This window comes from Pseudophryne corroboree, chromosome 6 (genome assembly GCF_028390025.1).
Source record: "Pseudophryne corroboree isolate aPseCor3 chromosome 6, aPseCor3.hap2, whole genome shotgun sequence".
Taxonomy (NCBI): Eukaryota; Metazoa; Chordata; class Amphibia; order Anura; family Myobatrachidae; genus Pseudophryne; species Pseudophryne corroboree.
In genome coordinates this window covers 823,472,404-823,492,249 of record NC_086449.1, presented here as the reverse complement: position 1 = coordinate 823,492,249, position 19,846 = coordinate 823,472,404, and the positions used below count along the sequence as shown (strand labels likewise).

The 19,846-nt window shown below is 46.0% G+C and overlaps 1 protein-coding gene across 1 annotated transcript in view; it reads left to right on the top strand.

Annotated features, from left to right (window-relative positions):
* SLC6A13 (solute carrier family 6 member 13) overlaps positions 1-19,846 on the top strand; it is a 129,323-nt gene that overhangs the window by 99,080 nt on the left and 10,397 nt on the right. Inside the window, exons 3-14 of the mRNA XM_063929211.1 lie at positions 2,305-2,439; positions 2,840-2,980; positions 4,518-4,602; positions 4,821-4,953; positions 7,142-7,276; positions 12,360-12,463; positions 13,555-13,679; positions 14,919-15,031; positions 15,193-15,330; positions 16,975-17,077; positions 17,911-18,011; positions 18,120-18,290. Of these exons, the coding sequence (XP_063785281.1) occupies positions 2,305-2,439; positions 2,840-2,980; positions 4,518-4,602; positions 4,821-4,953; positions 7,142-7,276; positions 12,360-12,463; positions 13,555-13,679; positions 14,919-15,031; positions 15,193-15,330; positions 16,975-17,077; positions 17,911-18,011; positions 18,120-18,290 (1,484 nt within the window). The remainder of the gene's footprint in view (positions 1-2,304; positions 2,440-2,839; positions 2,981-4,517; positions 4,603-4,820; positions 4,954-7,141; positions 7,277-12,359; positions 12,464-13,554; positions 13,680-14,918; positions 15,032-15,192; positions 15,331-16,974; positions 17,078-17,910; positions 18,012-18,119; positions 18,291-19,846) is intronic.

Below are 19,846 nucleotides of genomic sequence, written 5' to 3'. Positions count from 1 at the left end.
CCAAGTAATAAAGAGCGGAGAATGGGCCATTATTTTAGAGATTTAAAAATTTCTGATCGGCTTATTCAACATTAAATACATAAAAATTATTTCCATAAAATCGTATGATCTAAAATCACAAATTTGTACCCAATTTATCACTTAAAGAACAGTTTAAATAAATATATATATATATATATATATATATATATATCAATTTATTTGGCAATGCAAGGGTGGGTGCGGAGTAGAAACAAAGTATACAAGTCTGTAGGGCAAGTTAATATTCCTTCAAGCATTCCATCTTTATAATGAAAATCACTTGATTAGAGAACACTAGACAACAAAAAACATAAAACGTCACATAGATCAAGAGCCGTTTCATATTAACTGGAAATTATGTCAATGACACACCGCCCAGTGGGAAAATGACAGAACAATTGCAATCAGTAGAGCTAACCAACATCTGTTTTGCAAATACGTGTTTCGGGGACTTAGCCCCTTCAAAAGACAACCCAAAACACTACTATTCAAGAAAATCACCAAAACTTCTGCTGATGACAAAACCCAAAGGAATGGCAGTAATATTTTATAGTTCCATTCCCTTTTAGCTTGTGCACCCTCTTTTTGGCATGAAAGATGGCTATCTTATGTGATTGATAATGACAACATTATTTATAAATTAGTTAACATTCATGTTCTCAATTCAGGTCAAGTGAGATTTGTACAACCATGGGTGTGCATACATGTGATGTTACACTGGCAGGATGCCTTAATTTATCTGTAACCCCTCTCATAGGCAGGTATCAGAACCACTTCTGTAAAAGTATCCAAAAACAGACAGTTCTCTCTAACTCTGTGATGATTTTAGATTTTTCTCTTAAATAGTGGTTATCCAGAGACATCCCATACCTACAGGAAGAGATTATGCTGTCTATTCTATAGTTCATAAAACCTAATCTAGGATATATATTTCCCACTAAACCAGAAGGATCTCTGGAATATTATAGACCTTAGATCTGAACTGATGACAATCTCTGCTCACGTTTGATATAACAATTCTGCGAATGTGCCAGACTTAAGAGTAACCATATGGGGCCTCCTTAAGTTACCTATATCCAGGTGGGTTTCGTCCACAGACATCAGTAAATGGATAATACGGGATGAATTAACAAAATCACCTATAATTCTCAGTTTGGATGGTGAAAAGGCTTTTGATGGAGTGAATTGGGACTTTTTGTTTGCATTCAATGCCTAGGCATTCTGGGTAAAAGCATCATATATATTAATACAAAGTTCTTCCATAATTAATGATTGTCATACATTCCTAAATCACTTGTAGGAACTGGAGATCTCTTGTTTAGGTCAGATAATCACGTTCACAATGGGCTCCCTTGCAAAACTCATGTATCTGTTTCATGTGGTGTTTGATAAGGTGGCTAAGCCTGTCCTGGTTCAAAAGTGCGGCATAAACTTTTTTAAGGCTCCCGTGGGTCATTAGTACCTTGACTAAACAGACATGATAGAGGAATGAGGTCCACTTATATTTTAGGAAATTGCTCAGCAGATCTATTGGCCCTGTCCTAGAGATGTAAAAGATGGGCTGACTTGGAGATTGACTTCCCCGACTCTTACAGTGCCTCTTATTATATATTCTACTAAGGGATCCCCTGCTCCCACAATGCCTTTGATTGCCTATAATACTCCCCTGCTCCTACAATGCCTCTGATTGCCTATCCTACTCCAGGTTCCTCTGTTCCTACAATGCCTCTGATTCCCTATAATACTCCGGTTCCTATTCTCCTATTATGCCTCTGATTGCCTATAATACTCAGGTTCCTATGTTCCTACCATTCCTCTGATTGCCTATAATACTCAAGGTTCCTGTGTTCCTACAATGCCTTTGATGGCATATAATACTCCAGGTTCCTGTGTTCCTACAGTGCCTCTGATTGCCTATAATAATCCAGGTTCTTGTGTTCCTACAATGCCTCTGATTGCCTATAATAATCCAGGTTCTTGTGTTCCTACAATGCCTCTGATTGCCTATCCTACTCCAGGTTCCTGTGTTCCTACAATGCCTCTGATTCCCTATAATAGGTTCCTATGCTCCTATTATGCCTCTGATTCCCTATAATACTCCAGGTTCCTCTGCTCCTATAATGTCTCTGATTCCCTATAATACTCCAGGTTTCCGTACTCCTTCTGTGACTCTGATTACCTGTACTATACAAGATCCCTCGGTTCCTACAGTGCCTCTGATTACCCATATGACTCAGAGGTTCTTGTGCTCTTTAATTGTGTTACTTATCTATCTCAATGTAGGAGCCTTCTTCATTCCATATCTCATCTTCCTCTTCACCTGCGGGATACCGGTCTTTTTTCTGGAGACAGCGCTGGGTCAGTACACCAGCCAGGGGGGTGTCACAGCATGGAGGAAAATATGCCCCCTCTTTGAAGGTTTGTTTGAATAACACACCACAAAGTGATATTGTCATATTACTGTACAATGTTCACCTTCCACTGTCTCTCCTCTCTTCCACTGTCTCTCCTCTCTTCCTCTGTCTCTCACTACGCACCTCTACCTTTCTCTTCTCATTGCTGCTGCCCCAGAAAATGTCTGCAATAAATTGCCCAAAAAACACATTCCAAATCGCCCTGATGTATGGCAATACAGAATGTTCATTTTTGAGTCCACACTGGATATTTGGTTACATAGGCCCCTTGTCTTTCTCATGTCCTTCCTCCTCATTCTCCAGTCTTCATTACTCTTATTTGTTGCAGGTAGCACCCAGCTTTTGGTACCATTTTAGCCAAGAATAAATGGTCTTCTGATAACGTTACTATTCTGTGTTTCCAGGAATAGGCTACTCGTCTCAGGTGATCGTCATCCTGCTCAACTTCTATTACATCATAGTCCTGGCCTGGGCTCTCTTCTATCTCTTCAATTCCTTCACATCCGACCTTCCCTGGGCTTCCTGCAACCACACCTGGAACACAGGTAACTCTCCACTTACAGTATCAGCACATATACAGTATAGTGCATAGGTATAATGCACCATAGGCTAAGCACATTTAGTAGTTTGGGGGCCGGCGTTGAGATCAGTAAATGTTTCACCTTGGGACATGATTGGGTGTTAGTCCAGGGATCTGAGGAACCTGACTTGGGCTTGTCAAGAGACATTGGTGGTCATTTCGAGTTGTTAGCTCGTTGCCATTTTTCGCAACGCACCGATTAGGTGGAAAATGCGCATGCGCATGGTGCGCAGCGCACTTGCGCTTAGTAATTTAACACAAAACTTTGGAGATTTACACAAGCTCGAGCGACGTTTTTTCAACGCTCGAGTGATCGTAGTGTGATTGACAGGAAGTGGGTGTTTCTGGGTGGCAACATGGCGTTTTCAGGGAGTGTGCTAAAAAACGCAGGCGTGCCAGGAAAAAACGCAGGAGTGGCTGGAGAAACGGGGGAGTGGCTGCCCGAACGCAGGGCGTGTTTGTGACGTCAAACCAGGAACTAAACAGACCGAGGTGATCGCAATCTAGGAGTAGGTCTGGAGCTACTCAGAAACTTCAAGGAATTATTTAGTAGCAGTTCTGCTAATCTTTCGTTCGCTATTCTGCTAACCTAAGATACACTCCCAGAGGGCGGCGGCCTAGCGTGTGCAATGCAGCTAAAAGCAGCTAGCGAGCGAACAACTCGGAATGAGGGCCATTGTGCAATATGTTGCTTTGAATACAGAGGTCATGTTGAGCTTAGGCTGAAGCCCATGGTCCAGCCTTGACCTCACCAGTAGTTGACTAGATATGTGAGCTGAGTATCGGTAGAAACTAAGAGAACTGCAGTCCGGGGTTCCCCAGACTAGACTTCCAAGCAGGAGACCAGTCAGACCCATGTAGTGCTGTAGGTACCTTTGTAGGCTGAGTCTGCCTATTCTGTCTGCTTAACCAGTAGTCTCCAAACTGTAGATAGTAACAGTCATAGCGCTAATGTTAGTGCCCAGCAAACTGCAGGCCATGCACAGCGCCAGGTCTAGCTGGGCGATCGGTGAGGTTTAAGTGCACTCTGATAATGATTATGGGGATGATGTATCAAGTCGCGGAGAGAGGTAAAGTGGAGAAGTTGCCCAACTCACCAAACAGCTACTAGCTGTCACTTGATAGACTATGCTAGCTAAAAGGCTGGTTGGTTGCTTTGGGCAACTTCTCCAGTATATCTCTCTCCGAGGCTTGATACATCTCCCCCTATGTCTTATAGCAACCCAGGTGTACAGATAGGGGGCCGGCGAGCGGGGCATGCGGGTGAATATATATATATATATATATATATATATATATATATATATATATGCCCAATTTCCTACGAACACTATATGAACAACTGTGAAAGGCAATACATTGTTATCTTTGTTACTCTCTGATGGAGACAAGCTACATTATATACTATGGACACCGTACTATGTCTGCCAGGAATGAGGCCTCCCCATTTCCTGAGACCTTATGCTACAACTTTCCTTTTGACTTGGCCTTTGTTTCTGCAGACAACTGCCTGGATTTTCGCAGCAGCAGTAACACCACTCAGAACATGACCGTGAACAGAACTTCCAGCGTCATCGAGTTCTGGGAGTAAGTCCTAAGCCAGAGTTTCCTGTTCCCCCATATCACATGCATTACAGAAATGCCTCCTTTTGCTGACGGTCAGTAAATTTACTGACGGTTAGCAGCCAAGGACCTGTTTCCCAACCTCATCAGTCCGGCTCTGCCTTACGCAATGTTTCCTCATCTAGCCTTGGGTTATCCCCCTGACTGCAGGTAACCTGACTAACCCCGTGTTCCCTCTCCAGGAGGCGAGTGCTGAGTATATCAGATGGCATTGATAACATCGGCAGCCTACGCTGGGAGCTCGCCCTATGTCTGATGCTGGCCTGGGTCATCTGCTACTTCTGTATATGGAAAGGGGTCAAATCAACCGGAAAGGTGAGGACTTTCCTTCAGCTCCATCGTAGAGCAATGCTGAGCATTTCACCCGGACAGCCAGGCTTTGGGGTGTACTACTGGGGGATCTCCAGACTCTTGCAGAGTGACAGTTTAAAACAATGAAATCCTGACTTAACGTACTGTATACATGTATATTCACCTATATGTAGAGCTGTATACGGCTAGATGAATGCACCACCCTCATCCATAAGCTTGGCTTCATCGCATCTCTCATTACCAGCGCAGGCTCGTACCAGTCCTATCCTGACTTTCATCGGAAATCACTTCTGCGCAATTCTGTATATCCGCAAGTGAAGATGTGGTAGAGTCGCGTAGGCCTCAGCACCACCCAACATTGATTACCTTCTGCTCCAAAACTGCGTTCAGCTCCTATCAGCCTAAAGTCTATAACTATAGTTAGAGTTCCAAAATATTTCTAAAAGTTAAGTATTAGGCAAGTTACACACTAGGATGGTATTGGAACGATTGTCGTCTACGTTGTCTACCCTTAATTGTGTGCTCCCGTGGACGACATGCGAGATCATTTGATTGACCGTGATGCACGATATTGTGTGTGTGTGGCAATGCATGTTAATGAAGTATGGAATGAGAGACCATTCCAACATTTATTAAATCGTGTAATAGGTACTGGAAATCTGTGATGACCCGGGGGGAAGGGAAATTGTCTCCACCATCAGTACGATTGCCCGTCATCCTGATGTGTACCCGGCCTTAGTTATCCCAAATAGGATCAGCTTGTATTATGGTAACCTCTGCCACCATAACAGGGGACGATCTATCCTCAGCCCTGTCCAATCAGTTACTGTGTTACTGGAACACCCAGTTACCATCTTAACTTCCCCCCCTGTCTCTCTCACCCCCACTCCCTCGCTTTCTCTCTCTCCCCCACTCCCTCACTCTCTTTTTCTCTCTCCTCCTCTGATTTTCTCTTCCTCTATTGTGCTCTCCCTAACGACCCCTTCCTCTATCTCTCTCCCTTTCATCCCCCTCCTTCCTTCTTTCTTTCTTTCTTTCTTTCTTTCTTTCTTTCTTTCTTTCTTTCTTTCTTTCTTTCTTTCTTTCTTTCTTTCTTTCTTTCTTTCTTTCTTTCTTTCTTTCTTTCTTTCTTTTTTTCTTCCTCTATCTCTCCCACTTGACCCTTTCCTATATCTCTCTCCCACTTGACCCTTTCCTATATCTCTCTCCCCCTCCATCTTTCTCCCTCTATCTCTCTTTCCTTCTACCCCCTCTCTCTAATCTCATTGTAGGTACCCGCTCGCTCTTCTAATTTCGAATCCTCTTTCTCCTCTGCCTTTTCCCTTGCTTTCTGTTCTGGCTTTGGCCTTTAGCTCTTCCCCTGCCTTCCCTCCTTGTTCCTCTTCCTGTAGAACAGTGGTGGCCGCAGTTATGTGCAGACAGTCCAGGTCCTCTCCTGCCAGCTCACTTCCCCATTATAAATGTCACTCTGTTTGTCTTTTTTGCTCTTTGGAGGTGGGAGCTCCCTGGGTCACAACCTTCTCCTGATTGGCCAACAGGAAAAGAGGGTTGGAAGAAGTTGAGGGTGGGAGGTTAAACCCTGCCATGTCAGCCAATATCAATTCAATAATTCAGGGGTCTATTCATGAAGCAATGAAAAGTGTGGAGAAGTGTGCCTGTGGAGAAGTTGCCCATGGCAACCAATCAGCTGCTCCGTACAGTTGTATAGTATGCAAATTATAAATGTTACTTCAGTGCTGATTGGTTGCTATGGGCAACTTCTCCACTGGCTCACTTCTCCACACTTTTCACTGCTTCATGAATAGACCCCAGTACTAATCCTATTACAGCAATAAACATTTACAGCGTGCGAGCAGGGCCCTTTTACCTTTCTGTATGTCTGTTGTTAATACCCAGTTCCGTTTTATTACTGTACTTGTTCCCAACGGAATATCCTGTTGCTATATACATAAATATACAGTACCTATACATAGTATTAATAAACAATAAATTAATACATTTTAAAACCCTAAAAACCAGAAACTGGTTTCCCAGCAGTGATTGAGGGGGTATAAGCCACCTGTAGGGCTGGAATAATATGCAGTAAAGCGTCTCAGTTGTTCGGAATGCGGTGGTGTAAGCTGTACTCCGACAGTAATGTCTTCTAACCTGGTCTGTCCTCGCTCTTAAGCTTTCCATTGTATTTCTGCAGGTTGTATACTTCACGGCGACCTTTCCTTACCTGATGCTGATTGTCTTACTCATCCGAGGGGTGTCCCTGCCAGGGGCGCTAGAGGGCATCAAGTTCTACCTGTACCCGGACCTCAGCAGGTTACAGGACCCACAGGTGATTACAGAGAGGGTACCGCAGCTTATATCGGGGTCAGAGGCAGAACTCTGGGAGGCAACGGAGTCATCTGCCGCCGGGCTCCTGCTCTGAAGGGGGGCACCTCTCCTCCCATTCTGTGACACCACTGAATTAAGTTAATTGATAGCTGCCACTGTCTTTTCAGTGGCCGACTTCCTCACTGGTACCTGCACCTTACAAATAACACCCTCTTTATTATACTGAATATACACATTTTACAAGTGTCACACCCAGGATTAGAAACCACAACCTATTGCACTGGAAGTAGACACCTTACTGATGAAGCTGTTTGCTCCTGTATAGGAAATATGAGAATTTTAACTATATGAAGATACTTCTCTGACAATTACACGTAACTTCATATAGTTAGAATTCTCATGCTTCCTCTACAGGAGCAAATAGCTCCATCAGTAAAGTGTCTGCTGTTAGTGTAACAGGTCATGGGTTCTAATCCTGGGTATGACTGCTAAGAAATGTGTGATTTAAAATAAAAGACAATTAAATGAATAAATACAGTGAATTCCCAGTGACTGGTCCCTAATTTATTGGGTATTTGTTCCTAAGAATTCTTACATGAAGTGTAATGTAAATGCACTGGGGCCCTGTTGCCGTCTTTGGACTTTATTTAGATCTAGGAGTAAATCCAGCTAGAAGGCTGTGATGTTATTAGGGTAAGGGACGAATATCTGTTTCATCTGCGGACAGACTTATAGTTGGCGGCGGTGGGAGGGGAGGGGGGGTCTTAGCTGAACTCTACATCGCAATGCAAGAAGTAAAAGGCCCAGTATGTGTATGTTACATGTAGAGTCAGGCTGTATCCATCCCGTGTCCAAAAAGCTAACATTTGCCCTACAACATGAAGGGGCCTGATTCCGAGCCACAAACCAAAAAGCGGACGCTTTATGTGCTTCTCAGCATCAGGCTCGCTATGTCCAAGTGCAAATTTGCCCCCTTTATTTGACTCCGCCCATTGCGCAGAGGGTCTTTAGCAGTAAATAGATTTTCATTGCTCTTATCCTTGGGATATAGGGAGTCATTCCGACCCGACCGCTCGCTGCAGTTTGTCACTGCGCAGCGATCTGGTCGGAACTGCACATGCGCCGGCGCAGCATGGCAGCTTTAGTTTCCTGAGACAGAGGCGGTCGCTGGGCGGGAGGGTGCTGAACAGCGGCGTTAAGCCGCTGTTTAGGGGGAGTCTTCCAGCCAACGCAGGCGTCATACGCAGCCGCGGCGGCCAGCGGGAGCGACGAGCAACTCCTTGCCAGCCTCAGGAACTGCGCTGGCCGAGAGTTACTCCTCAAATACAAAGGTATCGCCTCTGTGCAATGCTTTTGTATTTGCACAGGGAAGGGGAGGGGGGGGGCGGCACTGACATGCGGGGCGGACTAGACCTGTGCTGGGCGTCCCCCCGCATGTCTGAGTTAACGATCGTAGCTGTGCTAAACTTAGCACAGCTACGATCAACTCGGAATGACCCCCATAGTGTACGCTTAGTGACAGGTCTATAAGGTACCCCGACCCCACCCATGTCATAGACTGCTCGGACGGTGGTCGCATCATATATACAGACTGATATTTAAACAGGATATCTGGAGAATAACAGGTCGTGTCAGTAGCTCATAGAGAGAATGGGCCGACAGAAGTGACTTAGAGGCCCATTTATCATACAATATATGCGGCTATGTCCCCCAAAAACACCCGTTTTTAGGGACTAGCCGCAATGATTATGTATCCAAGCAATATAGAAAGGAGAGATCGCAGCAGGTATCGGAGATATCCCTCCATTGACGCGTGCATCCACATCCCCCAAAGGTTTCTAAGGGGGATGTGGTACCGCCTGCGCAGCATTCCCGATATTGATGCCCACAGCTGCCGCCATCTTCTGATTGCAGTAGTCCACTGTAGCCTATGGGCTACACTTCAGGAGATGTAGTTCCTGCAGGGGTCCCCAGGAAATGGCCCCTGTGCACGGCGGCCATGATGACAGCACATGCGCAGAGGGGCAGGCACCACACTCTGTGTATCACAGGGAAGGGCTCCTGTGCCGGGTGATACATCCACCCTATATGATCGCATTATGCAATGCGATCTTGGCGCGATATTAGCGCCCAGGACTGCATTGCATAAGGGTTCGTTGGTAAATGGGCCCGCATGAGCTAGTGGAAGTTAGACATGTCAGCACAATTGTACTAATAACAAAAGAACGACGGGAGCTCCACACGTGATAGTGACACAGGTGTGTTGGGAATGCTCCACCAGACAACCGACTGCCATCCTGGGGTGTGCAGTCATCCATGTATAAAGATACATACAGGTGCCCCAGCGGGGTCACCCAAATGATTGACCTGTAGGCACACATCCTCTTCATTAGTCAGTCGCTGGGGTTCCAGAATCCCAGCAGAAGACGTGAAGGGGAATGCAGCCAAACTCTGTGCTCTGTGTAGTAGCCAGCGGGTGATATGTCCCCTCTGAACCCCACGAGGCCGCTGAGCCCAGTGGGCATCCATGTACTGATATTTACATCCGGCTGGGCCTGGTAGGGGGCAGACCATTACATGAAAACATTTCCCTTGCCAGGAGTAATGAGGCGGAGGGGGGAGTCGGGAGGGGGGGGGGGGGGGGTTCAGGAGGCAGCGCGGCTGGAATGTTCTGTGTTCCTTTTTGGGTTCTTTGTAGTTCTGTTTTGGATATTTGGCTTTGTTCTGTCAGGGGCGATGTGCGTTTGTGTTTATGTAGGAGCATGGATGATGAGCGGTTACTTCTGGGGTCTGGTTGGGTGTAGCCTCATATATTGGGCTGTTTTATCTTTAGTGACATTTATAGATTCCATCATAGAACTCTTTCAGGATGAAGGTTGAGATGCACTAAGCCCTGGAGAGAGATAAAGTAGAGAGAGATACAGTGGAGAGAGAAAGTACCAGCTAATCAGCTCCTAACTGTGATGTTACAGGCTGGGTTTGAATAATGGCAGTTAGGCACTGATTGTCTGCTACTTTATCTCTCTCCAAGGGTTAGTTCATCTCAGGCAAAGTGACACAAAGCCTGTTTACGGAATACATACAGTAATTCCCCAGATTTGATGACATTCTGTTATTTATGGAGTCTGGCAGTGGCTACGGCCACTTTAATATATCTTAATATTAAAGTTTGTTTTATATTCAGTGACCTTTATAGAGTCCACTGTAGCGCTCTCTCAGAGTCATGTGACACAAGGGGGTGAGGAATTCATGTCACTAGGCTTTTTTTTAGCTTTGTAACTACCATGCACATAAAGTCAAGAAGACCACAAAAAAGTGCCCAAGTGGTGCTGAGTATGGGGGTAATTCCAAGTTGATCGCAGCAGGAAATTTTTTAGCAGTTGGGCAAAACCATGTGCACCTCAGGGGAGGCAGATATAACATGTGCAGAGAGATATAGATTTGGGTGTGGTGAGTTCAATCTGCGATCTAAATTGCAGTGTAAAGATAAAGCAGCCAGTATTTACCCTGCACAGAAAAAAAATAACCCACCCAAATCTATCTCTCTCTGCCTCCCCTGCAGTGCACATGGTTTTGTCCAACTGCTAAAAAATATCCTGCTGCGATCAACTTGGAATTACCCCCTATATACATTCCTGGCCTCCGTCTGGGGTGTGAAAACTGACCCAGACAGAAGACCAGGGTTAGAGTTGCACCACACTATAGAGGTGGCTAGCTCCAGGGAACCAACCAGCCACCTAGGTTTCCTAGCCGGTAATCAGACCAGAGTACAAAATTAGTAACTGCGTCCTCTCTGTGCGGTCTCCACTCCACAGTGATTTTCAGCCAACCTGGGGTCACTACTCGGGGAGCTAAAAGCACCTTGGGAAGAAAACAAAGGGGTGCTTTTCCCCCCCTGGTATCCCCCTGCACATCAAATAGTACTTGCAACAATACATGAAAACTGTATGGTAATATAAATCCAGAGATATTTGTTGCATATATTTGCAAATACATGTTAAGCTGCTGAGCCCCTTTACGGCTTCTTTGATTATCGGCAGTCCCCACACTGAATGGTAGCAGTGCTCACTTAAGGCCATGTAATTCTCTTTTGTAAGGCCTCATGATAAAGGCCCATACAGAAATATATCCAAATTGAGGGCAAGCTTACTTAGAAGCCACCCTTGGGATCTCCCAGTAGCACTAGAGAAACCAGCATGCCTTCCAAATGCTGATCCCATACAATGCCTCTCACAAATGCACACATAGTGGAAGCTGCTCAATCAGTTTGGCAGCACTATATCAGGTGCATGAAAGGGAGCTGTCATCCCAAACAGAAAACAGAGGGGGGTGCTTTTTCTCCCCTGGTATACCCCGGCACACCAAATAGTACTTGCAATAACACATGATATATGGTAATAGAAAGTCAGAGATATTTGTTGCATATATTTGCAAATACGTGTTTAGCTGCCGAGCTACTTCACGGCTTCTCTTGATTATCGGCAGTCCCTACACTGCATTGTAGCAATGCCCACTTACAATAGACAATTATATGGCCCTAAGTGGTCATTGTTATCATGCAGTGTAGGGACTGCCCATTATCAGAGAAGCTGTGAAGCGGCTCGTCAGCTTACCATGTATTTGCAAATATGTGCAACAAATATCTCTGAATTTCTATTACCATATAGTTTTCATGAATTGTCGCAAGTACTATTGGTGTGCAGGGGGATACCAGGCAGGGTGAAAGCCCCCCCTCTGTTTTCTGTTTGTTGTGACCCCTCCCTTTCATGTACCTGATATAGTGCTGCCAAACTGATTGAGCAGCTTCCACTGTGTGTGCAGCTGATAGCACCTCATAAGAGACCCCTCTCACCTTTTCCATATTTGCAGCCTGCCTAACATAGAACCCTCTGGCCAAATAGAGACCTCAATAAAGAGTCATGGAAAGATGTTTGCACCATTATCAGCATGGCTCTATGGCAGCATTCCCGGGTCACTGTGCTCAGCCTGTATGTGTGCATGCTGTAAGGTTTGGGCATAAGGATGAGGCAGGCTCCTTTACCAACTGATCTCATATTTGCCATTCATCAGACTCTCCTCGGCAGGTCTGGATGGATGCTGGGACGCAGATCTTCTTCTCTTTCGCCATTTGCCTGGGGTGTTTGACTGCTCTGGGAAGCTACAACAAGTACAACAACAACTGCTACAGGTACACATGTACACTGTGAGAGGTACAACATGTGCACAGCTATTTTATATGTGGGAGGAGTCAGCAGTGCCAGGGGTTGGGTCAGCAGTGCCAGGGGGAGTGGTTATTAGTGTCGGGGGGAAGTCAGCAGTGACAGAGGGAGAAGTCAGCAATGACAGGGGAGGAGTCAGCTGTGATAGGGGGGAGTGTTCAGCAGTGTCAGGGGGAGTGGTCTTCAGTGTCAGAAGGGGGTCAGCAGTGCAAGGGGGGGTGGTCATCAGTGTCAGGGTGGAGTCAACATTGACAGGGGAGGAGTCAGCTGTGATAGAGGGGAGTGTTCAGCAGTGTCAGGGGGGAGTGGTTTTCAGTGTCAGGAGGGGGTCAGCAGTGCCGGGGGGGGGGGTTCATCAGTGTCAGGGGGGAGTCAGCAGTGACAGGGGAGGAGTCAGCAGTGTCAGGGGGGAGTGGTCTTCAGTGTCAGGAGGGGGGCAGCAGTGCCAGGGGGGGAGGTCATCAGTGTCAGGGAGGAGTCAGCAGTGACAGGGGAGGAGTCAGCAGTGATGTGGGAGTGTCCAGAGAACATTTTATTAATATCAATTATAAGCACTGTGTTCCACTTTACCTTACATCCGACAACCTGGGACTAATTAGAGCTTTCCACAATACGTAGTGGATGGCCTCTTCTGTCTAGTATTACCAGGCACCACCCATGAGTAATCATACACACTCCCACCCCACAAATGCCAACCATAAACCACTATTGAGTCTATGTATGTAAACGCTACCTCTGTGAGGTCTGTGAGACACTGTAGAGAACACACCATGGATCTAACAAGACCACAGCCACCCAACTGCTCCCGCCCATTTAGTCATGACCCCCTCCCACACCCACCCTATACCCGTTGGGCATAGTCTATACAGCTGTGCCAAAGGTGGTCTGTTGTCCAATGAAAGACATGGGCTTATAGTTATAATCATGTAGGTGGTGTAGGTGGTAGACTATATACAGTATAAATATATAGATTATACATGAATACATGGCAAGGATCTAAGATGGGACTTGCCACATGCCACTGACTAATCTAATGCCATCTTGTTTCACCCCTTGGCAGAGACTGTATCGCTCTATGCTTCCTCAATAGTGGCACCAGTTTTGTGGCTGGTTTTGCCATCTTCTCCATCCTGGGTTTCATGGCAGAAGAACAAGGGGTAATGATCTCTGAAGTGGCAGAATCTGGTGAGTGTTAGCCTGGCATACTTGTCACGTATCCCCCTATAAATAGGTGTATGGCTTGCACCCCCTCCCAAGCCCGTACATCGCAGTAGACCATCTTCCTTCTCCTTAGGATCCCTGTGTCTATATTCTGTGCCTTGTAGTCCCCTTAGCAATGCGAGCTTGAGGAAAGTAGTTAACTGGTACAGGCATCGGGGGTCATTCCGAGTTGTTCGCTCGTTGCCGATTTTCGCAACGGAGCGATTAAGGCGAAAACGCGCATGCGCATGGTACGCAGTGCGCATGCGCTAAGTAATTTAGCACAAAACTTAGTAGATTTACTCACGTCCGAACGAAGAATTTTCATCGTTGAAGTGATCGGAGTGTGATTGACAGGAAGTGGGTGTTTCTGGGCGGAAACTGACCGTTTTCTGGGAGTGTGCGGAAAAACGCAGGCGTGCCAGGATAAAACGCGGGAGTGTCTGGAGAAACGGGGGAGTGGCTGTCCGAACGCAGGGTGTGTTTGTGACGTCAAACCAGGAACGAAACGGGCTGAGCTGATCGCAGTGTAGGAGTAAGTCTGGAGCTACTCAGAAACTGCTAAGAAATTTCTATTCACAATTCTGCTAATCTTTCATTCGCAATTCTGCTAAGCGAAGATACACTCCCAGAGGGCAGCGGCCTAGCGTGTGCAATGCTGCTAAAATCTGCTAGCGAGCGAACAACTTGGAATGAGGGCCCTTATGCTAATGAGAAATTGTGGGGGAAAAATAAATCTCTTTGGCTCTATAAATTGTTTTAACGTCCTTTGTACAATTGACTTCTAGATGTTTGAGGGAGAAGCCCCTTTTTCAATCACTTTAAACCGTTCTAGAACTTGTGTACTTCTGCAGTTGAATATAATACTCGTATAATGTACAGGTGGTACTGCCTTGTCAGGGGAGATGTGTAAGACACTAAATTGAGCAATACTATTCCATATCTGTACATTATACCTCCAAGCAAACTTGCTAGCTACTGTCTATGATATTGTCTACAATCCATAGACATTTACTAAGGAGCCATCTCAGCTTTCTGTTGCTGGTCCCAGCATAAGGGTCTTCTAGCTAGATTAGATAGCTGGTCCAGAGGAGCTCTGGGTGTAACTGGCCCAGACAGTGGTCTTGGGAAGGTCTCCATGCATGAAAGGCAGAAGCAAAGGCAGATGCCACCATGCTGGGACTAATTATGAGATTCTCTCCTAAACTGAGTGTTGGTCTCCAGGTCCAGGATTGGCCTTCATCGCATACCCCAGAGCTGTGTCCATGATGCCGTTCTCACCACTCTGGGCCTGTTTCTTCTTCATCATGGTGATTCTCCTGGGTCTGGACAGTCAGGTATAATATATGGGATTACATGGCTACATATTTTAATATAGAAATGTGTATTCTTATAAACAATAACTGGAACATATACAGATACATGCAGTCACCTCATTAGGTATATGCTTCATTCACACTCATTTCTTACTTGTCCTGTCTCCGTGACGTGGCCTCAGTTTGTCTGCGTGGAGAGCCTGGTCACCTCCCTGGTGGACATGTATCCCAGCACCTTCCGCAAGAAAAACCGCCGAGAGCTCCTGATCCTGGTGGTCTGTATTTTCTCCTTCCTCATCGGACTGGTCATGATAACCGAGGTAAGTGAAGGTGGACAGCTTCATGCACTGGGTCAAGGTTGTGTCCAGAAGGTAGTCCATGCAAAAAGTTAATATATCACAAGATAATTCAGTAAGTGAACCCTCTGAAAACAATTACATTACCCTCATCTGTATGCTAGTCCTGTAACACACCTGTATGCTAGTCCTGTAACACACCTGTATACTAGTCCTGTAACACACCTGCGTGCTGGTCCTGTAACACACCTGTATACTAGTCCTGTAACACACCTGCGTGCTGGTCCTGTAACACACCTGTATACTAGTCCTGTAACACACCTGCGTGCTGGTCCTGTAACACACCTGTATACTAGTCCTGTAACACACCTGCGTGCTGGTCCTGTAACACACCTGTATACTAGTCCTGTAACACACCTGTGTGCTAGTCCTGTAACACACCTGCATGCTAGTCCTGTAACACACCTGCGTGCTAGTCCTGTAACACACCTGCGTGCTAGTCCTGTAACACACCTGCGTGCTGGTCCTGTAACACACCTGTATACTAGTCCTGTAACACACCTGCGTGCTGGTCCTGTAACACACCTGTATACTAGTCCTGTAACACACCTGCGTGCCGGTCCTGTAACACACCTGTATACTGGTCCTGTAACACACCTGCGTGCTGGTCCTGTAACACACCTGCATGCTAGTCCTGTAACACACCTGCGTGCTAGTCCTGTAACACACCTGCGTGCCGGTCCTGTAACACACCTGCGTGCCGGTCCTGTAACACACCTGCGTGCTAGTCCTGTAACACACCTGTATGCTAGTCAAGTCTAGAAAGACCAGTTTAGAATTCCTGCCATTATTCCAAATTGTCCTTATTCTTGTGGACAATTTACCTAATTCAAGTGGATGCTTTTGCGGTCCAAACAGCCATAGGAAAGGATATCCGTATACTTACGCCCGGCGACAGCATGGAGATACGCAGTGCTCAAATAAACTGACGCACGTCTGACCCTAAATGAGGCCCTTTTTATTAATCTGACGGATTTATGTCTACCTTATAAAGAGATGTTACAGGAAGGTGTGATATATTTTGCCGACAGTCATCCTGTTATGTTGACATGTCGGCAATTATGTCACCAGTCCGGTGGTTGATAAGTTCCGGTGGATGGAATTGTTTGGACAGCTCCTGTGGGTACTGTATGCTGCCTTATCATCACAGGTTCTCAAACTCAGTCCTCAGGACCCCACACAGTGCATGTTTTGCGGGTCTCCTCACAGAATCGCAAGTGAAATAATTAGCTCCACCTGTGGTCCTTTAAAAATGTGTCAGTGAGTAATTAATACACCTGCGCACCTGCTGGGCTACCTGCAAAACATGCACTGTCTGTGTGGGGTCCTGAGGACAGAGTTTGAGAACCTGTGCTTTACATGATATGTGCCAGGCATTGATGGGCGCTGTATCATAGGGTGTAGCTATGCATAAAATAATGATAATAAATCTTGCACCTTATAGCCGTGTTCCCCAGTGTTTGGCGCTGTGCCATAGGGTGTAGCTATACATAAAGTAATGATAATAAATCTTGCACCTTATAGCCGTGTTCCCCAGTGTTTGGCGCTGTGAATCCTTTGAGGCACATTACATATAAAATATAATAACACAGTTCTCCCCATCCACAGGGCGGCATGTACGTGTTCCAGCTGTTTGACTATTACGCTGCCAGTGGAATGTGTCTGCTATTTGTCGCCATCTTTGAAACGCTCTGTATTGGCTGGGTATACGGTAAGTTTTTTCCCCTCTCCCTCTTCCCAAAAATATTAAATTTGCCCTAATGCGAGACAAAAGGTAATGACCTAGATAAAATGTCACACATGTGCTGTAACCCTTGGTAACCAATATAATGCATCACATCCAATCGCCCATTTGGCTCAATGATGTCACAGATTCCTGGTGATATATTACATACATTTTAATGCAATTTGCGTTTATTAGTCTGAATCCCAGCAGATTGGTCACGTCTACTCTAATGTGCATCAACTTCTGTTTACTGAATCAAAGTCTGAACTTATATTAGAATCAGAGAAACACTGGTTGGAGGAACCGTTTCCCTTTTGGGGTCTGGAACTAACTCTGTCCCACCCGAAACCTAGCCCTGCACGTGTTACCCGTTCCCCAGCCACTTCATGTGTCTGTTCACCTGCCCCACATTTTCACCTACATTGAATTTTTACTGCTTAAAGGGGCAATTTACTGAAAGGTGAGTTATTCTAAAATAGTTTTGGTTTTTTTTTAGAAATAATTAAAATACAATCTCATTAAACAACACGAAGTAGCAGCAATCTGTGCTGAAAAGGAGGGACGCAGATGCCACCAAGCTGAAGCAAAAAAGGGGAACACAGTTTTTAGGGGGGCCTGAAGGTCCAGTCCTTGCTTCCCTGGGCCACGCCGGCGCTACAACCCCTGTGATGGCGTTAGTTCCGCCACTGGTGGGGAGGCACTGACAGTAAATTGAAAAAAAAACCTCATCCCTAATCCCACCTGTGTTTCCACCTAAAGTACAATTTTAATGAATGTGATTTTAAGGCGCATTTAATGACACCTTCCTCCATCAACAGGTGCAGATAACTTCTATGATAATGTGGAGCATATGATTGGCTACAGACCTCTGCCCATCATCAAGTATTGCTGGCTGTTTATCACGCCCGCCGTGTGCCTGGTGAGAGGGAGGTAGTACTGGTCAGTGGGGGAGGGCGCGTTGGATGAAGGCCTCTGAGGAGAGCTGGAATCCTGAGATGCGGTGGACTCACCAACTCTTTTCTTACAGGCCACCTTCATCTTCTCGCTGGTGAAGTACACCCCTCTTCAGTATAACAAGCGCTACACATACCCGTGGTGGGGAGATGCTGTCGGCTGGCTACTAGCGCTGGCTTCTATGGTTTGCACCCCTCTCTGGGTGTGGTACAAGGTTTCAACACTTAAAGGACCAATAGTTGAGGTAAGGTTACCCAAGGCCTCAGAGTACCCAGAGTACCCACCAACGCCGGCTATCCCAACCAGAGTTGGTTGGCTTTATTGTTGCTTAGCTTTTATGCAGTCACTTGGGTACAAGTTACAAATATCATGGAAAATGGTGGAAATGGTAGAACGTTTTTAGCTAATAACGTTTTTTACACACATGATCCAATAGTACCTAATACGGGAGTATCCACGCTAGTCTGTCTCCATCCAGAAGGTACCTACAGTGCATGAGGCAGCAAGTCTTAGGAGGTGGCAAAATAAAACTGAAATAAAAGAAAAATAAAAGCTCAAATTCTCATTTAAAAGATATTGATATATACAATAAAGTTATTACAGTACAGTATATGTCTTTAGAGGTCAGGGCTGTTCTCGTTCATCTTAAGGTTCCTGCTGAGCATTACGGTAATAGTGTAAGTATGTTAGGAAAACTCATAGTGTGGATGGAGTTCCCGACTGTATAAACCTTGGTAACACCAATCCCCCTGTTCTGCCCACAATCTGTCTGATGTCCGGTCACTTGGTGGTGGCCATGACTTGATACACATTTTCATGGAGGTCTCTGCATGCAATGAAAAAGGGTCTGCTACATTTACAGCCTCATGGATGATAGCTACAACCAAGCCTTCATCAAAAACACAGTCAGATTTACTGTTCCACCACCAGAAAGCTGCCAAACATCTGATGTGGCCTCCACACGTCTTCCAATTCTCAAACCGATAGAGGAATATTACAACATAAGAAAGTTTAATATCACCAAGTATGGTATCATAAAGCTGGTAACGCCAAGACTTGTTGATGGTGTCCTAGGACATATTGGCGCGGAAGAGTTAATACTGTTCCAATGTGGCCCATCTTCTAGTAGGGCAATGTTTTACATGCTGTGTATAATTTCTGATATTTCTCATTAGATTATCAGCAATAGTCTATAAATAGTTGCTAGTCATGTTTTTTTTTATCCTTGGCAATAGCTTCTCTTTTCTCTGACGTCCTAGTGGATGCTGGGACTCCGTCAGGACCATGGGGAATAGCGGCTCCGCAGGAGACAGGGCACAAAATTTAAAAGTTTGACCACTAGGTGGTGTGTACTGGCTCCTCCCCCTATGACCCTCCTCCAAGCCTCAGTTAGGTTTTTGTGCCCGTCCGAGCAGGGTGCAATCTAGGTGGCTCTCCTAAAGAGCTGCTTAGAAAAAGTTTGTTAGGTTTTTTATTTTCAGTGAGTCCTGCTGGCAACAGGCTCACTGCAACGAGGGACTTAGGGGAGAAGAAGTGAACTCACCTGCGTGCAGGATGGATTTGCTTCTTAGGCTACTGGACACTAGCTCCAGAGGGACGATCACAGGTACAGCCTGGATGGGTCACCGGAGCCGCGCCGCCGACCCCCTTGCAGATGCCGAATAGAGAAGAGGTCCAGAAACCGGCTGCAGAAGACGTCTCAGTCTTCATGAGGTAGCGCACAGCACTGCAGCTGTGCGCCATTGCTCTCCGCACACTTCACACCAGCGGTCACTGAGGGTGCAGGGCGCTGGGGGGGGC